Here is a 9,542-nt window from a genome sequence, read left to right on the forward strand (position 1 = left end):
ATTGTAGAGTAACGTAACCATTATTTTATTTTATATTGTGTTTTGTCTTTGTATTTTTGTTTAATTCGCACTGTACATAGCTAAGGGATTATCTTTGTTTATATTTGTCTAAAGTCAATTAAAGTTTCATTGTATATACGATTTGTTTTGCGTGTTTTTTTTCGTTTTTACTTGACAACAGCCAAGCGGTCAACTTTTCTTTTTTTTTTTTTTTTTTTTTTTTTTACTAATGTGATTGGTATTTACACCAGCCATAGGGAGGACTGCCTTACACCTACATTTTCCCATCACAATGTTAACATTATCTGCATTGCCTTTTATATTTCCATAGCAACAACACACATTTTGTATGTATATTTAACTGCGTTCAGATTACTGTTATTGGGACACAATAGCCTGAACCAATAAATAATTGCATTTCTTTCATAAAATGTAATAAATGGCTTGGTTCCTTTTTTCAATGTTTAAGTTGTGTTACATTTCTCCAAATAAGAAATTATATTTGTAATTGTCGTTGTGTGCATTTACACTCAGGTATTCTGTGTATATACACTCAGAGTACCTATGTATGTACAGTTACAATGTCTATGTAAATACACACACACACAGTATCAGTGTATGTACACTTAAAATATCAGTGTATGTACACTTAAAATATCAGTGTATGTATTTCTTGAATAATCGAAGGCATGTGTAACCACAAAGAGCCTAGAACCAACTGTGCAGCAACAGAGATCAAAACTTGAATGAATGAACCTAATCCAACTAACATAAACACTAACTGAAAAAAAAAATGATCTTTCTGGAGAGATAATTCTCGTGTCATTATTTACCAGATCAACGGGCGACACACTCACTACAAGCTCCGCTGTTGACCAGAATCTTTAAGTTCAAGCTCCAAAATGTCAACGTGTGGACGTTGATACAGCCAGCTTAAAGAATCATTCGCATGTACAGCTTAAAATTACCAATTCTTAAACTTGGTAATTCTTGTATTGTCAATCAAACTTTTTTTGCGATGTATTCGTTTTACTCCGAGATGACGCTCAGTGATTTATTTCCTTGTCTAAGCGAGAGGGTGTGGCTGTGAGTGTGGGTCATACTACTAGTGTGGTGTTGCCAGCGTAGGTCACACTCTAATCAAAATGTTATATGAAGATGTTACAACAATATTCCTCAAACACCCTAGTTCCACACTCAAACTACAATGTTACCAGGGCAGGTTACCCCTCCAGCCACTTGGGAATAGACGGTAGAGCGACGGTCTCGCTTCATGCAGGTCGGCGTTTAATCCCCGACTGTTCAAATGGTTGGGCACCATTTCTTTCTCCCCGTCTCATCCCAAATCCTTATCCAGACCCCTTCCAAGTGCTATATAGTCGTAATAGTTTGCCACGTTTTCCTAATAGTTCCCTTGCAATTGCAATGCTATCTGTGTTAGCAGCTCAAGTCACAGCTCGAGTCATAAATAGGTACCAACTAAGTTCACAATGTTACCGGTGTTAAAGTCTCGAGTTAAATATTAATTCTGACGTCAGTTTGGCTTGGTCACCATCAGTGTTTAACATCAGAAATCTTAAACTGGCAGGCAAGCAAAGGGAAACACATTAGTTCATCTCTGAACATAAGCAAATCATTTAAATATTAATGCAAAATTTCTGATAAAGTGCTCACATAGAAATGCGTTGTTCCAGACAAGTAGTTAAAAAAACACAGCAATTCTAAATAGCACCACTAACAGCTGGGACAATAACAGCTGGGACAATAACAGCTGGGACAATAACAGCAAAATCAATACTATAATAATTGTTATCATCTGTATTGGTAGCAAATATTTCACGTACATTTTAAGACAAGACACATTACAAATGTAAAAAGAGTACATAAGTTATAATATAATCACATTATTTATCACGAGGAACATTATACCATAATGGATACTTTTTGCTTGATATGTTACTTGCCTTATGAATTCGATTAATTCTAAATCGTAATTGAAAATCACAATAATTCTAGTTATAATTCTGAAAAGCTTCTAACACAATTCAATGGGTAAAACTTTTCAGCTGCCCTAAACACTATCGTGGAGTAACAGAGTATCTGAACATAATATCGACTACCCAGAGGAACCCAAAGCATTGTAAAACTAACTTTTATTTTATAATAGTTATAGAATGACCGCACGTCAACAACCCCAACTATAACGTTACCAGCGAAGGTCAACACCCCCACCATGTCGAATATTGCCGAGAGACCCGGGATTATTGCTGGTGGGAAAACTTTACTTATGAATGTTGACCAAACCACACAATAGAAAGTGAAGGGACGACGACGCTTCGGTCCATCCTCGACCATTCTCAGGTCCAGGACAACATAACGTCACAGTCGACTTGAGAATGGTCCAGGACGGACCGAAACGTCGTCGTCCCTTCACTCTCTAGTGTGTGGTTTTAGTCAACATATTTCAGCAACGTTATTGTGACTCCTCGTCGGCATATGTTTACTCATAAATATTGTGTGAGTTCACGTCAGCGCCAGGAGGTGAGTGTAAAAATAACTGTAGCCTGTTACTCTGCGTGTGGTTACAGTCTTCATTGTTACACTGAATCACATGTAACGTGAGCTCTTAAGCCATCACCGTTCTCATCATATACTAAAGAGTTCTGTGTGTATTACGAATTCACAGCTCGATATGATTTGCTCTAGATTGCTGTAGGCTCATGTGTGTATGCCCAGATTAGTATGATCGGAATACACAAAGTTGTGGAGAAATATACTCGTATTTTTTTTTTTTTTTTTTAGAAAGGTGGGTACAGGAACAGACGACTTCTGTCTCCTGTTAAGAGGCTAAGAGCTTCCGCTTCTCATAGCTCAGGTGAGCTTTACCTATCTGTTTTCCCCCCGGAACACGACCCGCCAATCGGTTTTGAACCTGGGGCCAGATTCTCGAAGCAGTTACGAAAGCACTTACGAACCTGTACATCTTTTCTCAATCTTTGGCGGCTTTGTTTATAATTATTAAACAGAAAATGCGCTCCGAAGCCCCCAAAAGGCTTTTTATAACAATAACAACACTTCACTGGGACGTTTTCATGCTTGTAAACTGTTTAATAAATGTAACCAAAGCCGTCAAAGATTGAGGAAAGATGTACACGTTCGTAAGTACTTGCGTAACTGCTTCGTGAATCCCCAGGTACCTAATTACTGCTCGGTGAAGAGACGCGAACAGCTATGGATTGGTGCCGAACTGAGTCCTGGTCAGGATTCGAACCCTGGATTAGCTTACAAGTCGCGTAGCGAATGTGTTACCACTACGCCGCCAGAAGGAATACACATCGATGTGAATGAGAACATAAGTATGGGGAAGAAGAGGCAGTTTTCCATGTGTTGGAAACGGATAAAAACCTCTTCCTTTCTGGTGAGAGTCCCGAAGCGCCCATTGAAATTGAAATAAGTTTATTGAGGTACAAGAAGCAGCCATGATCACTCCACCTCACTCTGGCGGCCCGCAGGAAGCAACAGCTTATCAGGACACCAGGAGTCGTCGCGGTTACATAACCGCAAGAAGGAAAGTTATTGCTTTTACGGGTTATTCATGCCCGTGCCACCTCTCTGGGGGGCTTAATCTTCATCACTCAATCATTATTGCTTATTCCACGCGATCTCGACACTTATCGCTAAAATGATTTCTCTGTGAACTGAGCATTTACGGTAGTTTTATAAAAGGTCTGCAATGTTAACTATATTCTGTTTTTTTTAGGTTTAGAATATATTTTCAAGCTTACAGACAAACACGACAAAGTTGTGTACGAAAAGTGGTTGTTGTTGTTGTTAAAGATTTAGCTACTCAGGACGAAGTATGCATGTAGCACGGGCTATGGTGAGCCCCGTAACGAAAAGTGGTGAAAAGCGTTTCCTATATAACGTTTTCAATTACTGGAGGCGAGTGAGAGGAAGGAAATCCCTGAGACAAGAAAACCACTTTGGCCTCTTCCCCCCCCCCATCCCTATCCCCCTAGTGGAGTATATGGCCAGATATATTTTATATTATCTGGCTCATACACGTCTACTGACCACTGGCATTAGCAGGAGTTTATGGCCTGATGTTATATGTGGTATCAGCTTCATATATCTTAGCGTGTCACATATCTTAGCGTGTCACATATCTTAGCGTGTCACATATTGTTTCACGTGTCTTAGTCCATGGTATTGTATGTGCTATCGGTGTATATATATATATATATATATATATATATATATATATATATATATATATATATATATATATATATATATATATATATATATATATATATATATATGACAATGTCAGACCACGGAGGAAAAATGAAACAGGAAATTTCCTTAAGTACTTTCGTATATTAAATACATCTTCAGAAGGTCGAATGTGACATTGTCACATTCTTAATCACGTGTTTATTTTCGTGATATACACACACACACATATATATATATATATATATATATATATATATATATATATATATATATATATATATATATATATATATATATATATATACTATATACACATATATACACACATACATACATATATATTTATGGCTCTCCTACTCTGAGAGGGTAAGATAGCTGATAGAGAAACTAGTGTGTTATTAAGCACTTAACCACTGTAGGTGATAAAGATGCTTTTACAAGCTGAGGTTATTTAATTACATCACATAGATACATTACAGAGTCAATCTTGGGTACAGGTCTGAGAGGTGTTGTGAAGGCCGATCCCCCCCCTTCAAGGAGTTTAAAGAGGTTGACCTCGTTTTCCAATGAGACTTACAAATCTCCAATCACTATGCATTAATGTGTGAGATTAGCCACAAACGTCTGGATTAATTCCAAACACTCCCTCTGCCTCATTCTCGCTCTCTCTCCCTCCCTCCTACTGATTATACATGCACATGCATTGCAAACTTTTCCCCGCCGCCCACTGGATGGGAATAGGGTTTTCTACCGACGACGGGATTGATATGGGGGGGTAGGTCCACTACCTCCCACGGGAAAGGTATGGGGTCCACTTCCACCCACAGGGAGCACCTCGCGCTAAACATTATGTAGGTATACCAGCATGTGTGAATGGAAGTTGCCCTAACAATACCTCCTATGATTTGTATCTGATAGATACGTTTACTTATTCCGGTATTTAGAAGGGCTTAAAACCGAACATTAACGACCGCGAATTACCTGGAGATATGAGAGAGCCCAGCATCCACGTTAATTTAAAGTGTCCTCTTATAACCTCTGCGTGTAGGCCGGACGACTCAAATAGAAAACGGAACAGAACGTCACTTTTGTGAGTCGATTTTATTTAAAATTACGTCCAAATTTGGCCTTAACGCGCATACGAGCCAAAAGTGACGTTATTTTTAAGAGGACGGGTTGCATCCAGCGGCAGGAGAAGGACTTCGGGTTACACTCGGGCCAGCCCAGCCTTATTATGCACTCCACTTAGAGATGTTGGAGATGTTGTTGAGAGAGCGAGTTGACGTGTTCATTCGTGTAGTCATGATACCGTGGAGTTAAATGACCACGTATGTTAAGGACAAAAGCAGTTTATAGTTGTTTCAGTACGGAATGCTTAAGATACATCGTGTGTCTCCATATTGTTACCTATTTATATTAAATGTTTTTTTTTTTATCTTCAATTCCCCTAAATTCCTCCCCTATTGTCAATATTGTTTATGCTTGTACGCGTCTGAGGCGTTTAGATATGTGATAAGACCCAGCTCTCTCTACTCCACTAAATGTACAATTTGAATCAGTTATCTTGGTTATCTTGAGGTTATCTTGAGATGATTTCGGGGCTTTAGTGTCCCCGCGGCCCGGTCCTCGACCAGGCCTCCACCCCCAGGAAGCAGCCCGTGACAGCTGACTAACTCCCAGGTACCTATTTACTGCTAGGTAACAGGGGCATTCAGGGTGAAAGAAACTTTTGCCCATTTGTTTCTGCCTCGTGCGGGAATCGAACCCGCGCCACAGAATTACGTGTCCTGCGTGCTATCCACCAGGCTACGAGGCCCCTTGTTAAGTGGGAAGCAAAACATATTATGAGTTTACCCAATTAAAACGAGGCGTTAGTAATCAGGACTGTACAGTCATTTGGAGGGTCACAATTGACAACACAGCCGAACTGTTCTAACGACTCCATTACCTGTCCTCAACTAGGTCATTCAAGCTGCGATCGACCCTAAAGACGTATTCGTTAATTTTTGCACATTGCATGTTCAAAAGTCCTATTCTCTCACATGTAAGTTACTGTACAGTCTTAAATGTCCCAGTTAACTGTTGTTAGTGTTGTAAACAACAACCAGGGGGCTTTGGAGCTCATAAACAGTTTTAATAAATGTAAACAAAGCCGCTGAGGAAAGTTATGGTCAGTAGTTGGCGTTACTGCTTGATGCCTTCAGACTTGATGCGTTACTGCTTGATGCCTTGAGACTTGATGCGTTACTGCTTGATGCCTTGAGACTTGATGCGTTACTGCTTGATGCCTTCAGACTTGATGCGTTACTGCTTGATGCCTTGAGACTTGATGCGTTACTGCTTGATGCCTTGAGACTTGATGCGTTACTGCTTGATGCCTTCAGACTTGATGCGTTACTGCTTGATGCCTTCAGACTTGATGCGTTACTGCTTGATGCTTTCAGACTTGATGCGTTACTGCTTGATGCCTTCAGACTTGATGCGTTACTGCTTGATGCCTTCAGACTTGATGCGTTACTGCTTGATGCCTTCAGACTTGATGCGTTACTGCTTGATGCCTTCAGACTTGATGCGTTACTGCTTGATACCTTCAGACTTGATGCGTTACTGCTTGATACCTTCAGACTTGATGCGTTACTGCTTGATGCCTTCAGACTTGATGCGTTACTGCTTGATGCCTTCAGACTTGATGCGTTACTGCTTGATACCTTCAGACTTGATGCGTTACTGCTTGATACCTTCAGACTTGATGCGTTACTGCTTGATGCCTTCAGACTTGATGCGTTACTGCTTGATACCTTCAGACTTGATGCGTTACTGCTTGATGCCTTCAGACTGAGTCGTGTAAAATGTCAACAAAAATTATCGTGGAAAGCCATGTAATAACAGTCTCGTCATTAGGAATGCTAAAGTTGAATTCGAAGGACTTGAATTCCACACAGATATACACATCGCGAGCCGATATAATAATTCGCTCGTGATCGGAGAAGACATTTTCCGATTCACCAACATAATTTTTACTTCAGAAAAAGCTATCTTTGAGCGAAACAGCAACCCCGTTCGACCCCCAAGAATAAATACTTTTCCGGGTTTATGCCAAGACCGGAATGCACCGCTGTACCTCTCACCACAAAAGAAGTTCATTCCGAACAGAGCACTAAGGAAAAAGCCTAAAAGAGCCAATGCTAAAGTTTTTCACCTGAGATTTGAGAGGACTTTGGAAAATCCTCTGCCCATCTGTTTCATGTCCTTGAAAGGTGCTCTTGAACATGCCCGAGATCTTTGTTAACAGCCCAACCACTTGGGCTGGAAGGTAAAGCGACGGTGTTGCTTCATGCAGGTCGGCGTTCAATCCCCGATCGTCCCAAAGTGGTTGATCGCCATCCCTTCCTTCCCCTTCCTATCTCAAATCCTTATCCTGACCCTCTTCCCAGTGCTATATAGTCGTAACAGTTAGGCGCTTTCTCCTGATTTCTCCTTCCCTTCCTTCACGTCCCCCCTCCCTCTCTCTCTCTCTCTCTCTCTCTCTCTCTCTCTCTCTCTCTCTCTCTCTCTCTCTCTCTCTCTCTCTCTCTCTCTCTCTCTCTCTCTCTCTCTCTGTCTGTCTCTCCCTCCCTCCCGTTATCTCTCGGTCGACTCAACATGCTAGAGTAACTCTGAGATAACATTGCTCACATCAACGCTATCAACGATCATTCAATCTCGATAACATCTGAAAAATCTATTGCTATCATTTTACAGAGACCAAAACTCACAGGTTTTGGTTCCACAGGAGCCTTTAGTTTTCGTAACAGGTGCCAATCCTACTTAAGGAGGGACATGGGGGGATTGACCCCTGTAGTGCCCTGATATCCCCCAGACAAGGGTTAAGTAAACACAAGTCTTTGATCCTCACACACATATATATAATAAATAACTGTACAAACCCAAGTGGTTTTGAATTATCACGCAGTGAAAGGAAATATCACGGAAAACATTCCAAATTGTTATGTTTATATACTGAAGATAACTTTGGAAACTTGCAACGTATATTGAGAAAGTTAATGTGTTCTATTGTTCAAAGTATTTTCTTGGAGAGGAAGTATTGTGAACAGTGCAAGGAAACATGTGTTGGAGAGAAGGTATTGTGCAGTGTAGTGTGTAAACATGTGTTGGAGAGAAGGTATTGTGCAGTGTAGTGTGTAAACATGTGTTGGAGAGAAGGTATTGTGCAGTGTAGTGTGTAAACATGTGTTGGAGAGAAGGTATTGTGCAGTGTAGTGTGTAAATATGTGTTGGAGAGAAGGTATTGTGCAGTGTAGTGTGTAAACATGTGTTGGAGAGAAGGTATTGTGCAGTGTAGTGTGTAAACATGTGTTGGAGAGGAGGTATTGTGCAGTGTAGTGTGTAAACATGTGTTGGAGAGGAGGTATTGTGCAGTGTAGTGTGTAAACATGTGTTGGAGAGAAGGTATTGTGCAGTGTAGTGTGTAAACATGTGTTGGAGAGGAGGTATTGTGCAGTGTAGTGTGTAAACTTGTGTTAAGAGGAGATATTGGGTGGAACACATATGCTGGGGAGGAGGTATTTTGCTCTGTAGTTAAAGAACATGAAGTCAGTATCAGGTCGATAACAGTATAAACATCAGAGACCTTTACCACGTACTGTAGGACGTACCCAGGAAACCTTGACCCGTGCTGGAGTATTCAAGAGACCTTAAGCGCGTGCTAGAGATCTCTGGACTCCTGGTTGACCTTAGGAGCAGCGCCGCACAACGCCTTAACTCTTACAAAAGTGAAGTAATGTGAGAGCGAGCTGCCGTGCCAGACACAACAGCCCTCTAACTCAGGCAGCATCACGCAACTGTGACACTAAGAGGCTCTTCAATACCTGAATTCTTTATCCCGTTCTTCCCATAATGGGTCTTCCTGCTGACCCTGTGTGAGGTGGGCTGATAGGTGGGAGAGTGTGGGAGAGTGTGGGAGGCCGTGGGAGGGAGGTGGGAGGCCGTGGGAGGGTGGTGGGAGGCCGTGGGAGGGAGGTGGAAGGCCTTGGGAGACTGTGGGAGGCTGTAGGAGGCCGTGGGAGGGAGGTGGAAGACCGTGGGAGACTGTGGGAGGCTGTGGGAGGCCGTGGGAGGGAGGTGGAAGGCCGTGGGAGACTGTGGGAGGCTGTGGGAGGCCGTGGGAGGGAGGTGGAAGACCGTGGGAGACTGTGGGAGGCTGTGAGAGGCCGTGGGAGGGAGGTGGAAGGCCGTGGGGGGGAGAGGGAAAACCGTGTAGGTAAAACAAATTGAAGAAAATGCACCAGTAATGCCGCTTGATA

The 9,542-nt window shown here is 41.8% G+C and overlaps 1 protein-coding gene across 1 annotated transcript; it reads right to left on the reverse strand.

The window, feature by feature from the left end:
- Positions 1-6,410: 6,410 nt before the first annotated feature.
- LOC138371564 (uncharacterized) lies at positions 6,411-7,383 on the reverse strand. The gene is made up of 2 exons (XM_069336448.1): positions 7,361-7,383; positions 6,411-7,074 (listed from the first exon to the last, which is right to left on the reverse strand). Exons 1-2 carry the CDS (start codon positions 7,381-7,383, stop codon positions 6,411-6,413), a joined length of 687 nt encoding a protein of 228 aa, XP_069192549.1.
- Positions 7,384-9,542: the final 2,159 nt, after the last annotated feature.

The sequence above is a fragment of the Procambarus clarkii genome, chromosome 36 (assembly GCF_040958095.1).
Source record: "Procambarus clarkii isolate CNS0578487 chromosome 36, FALCON_Pclarkii_2.0, whole genome shotgun sequence".
NCBI classification, from domain to species: domain Eukaryota; kingdom Metazoa; phylum Arthropoda; class Malacostraca; order Decapoda; family Cambaridae; genus Procambarus; species Procambarus clarkii.

Bases quoted from the DNA above. Each gene is read 5' to 3' on its own strand.
- LOC138371564 (XM_069336448.1), bottom strand. From the start codon at position 7,383: ATGAACTTCTTTTGTGGTGAGAG. The intron at 7,075-7,360 runs GTACAGCGGTGC...TACACGACTCAG, and splicing joins AACTTCTTTTGTGGTGAGAG to TCTGAAGGCATCAAGCAGTA.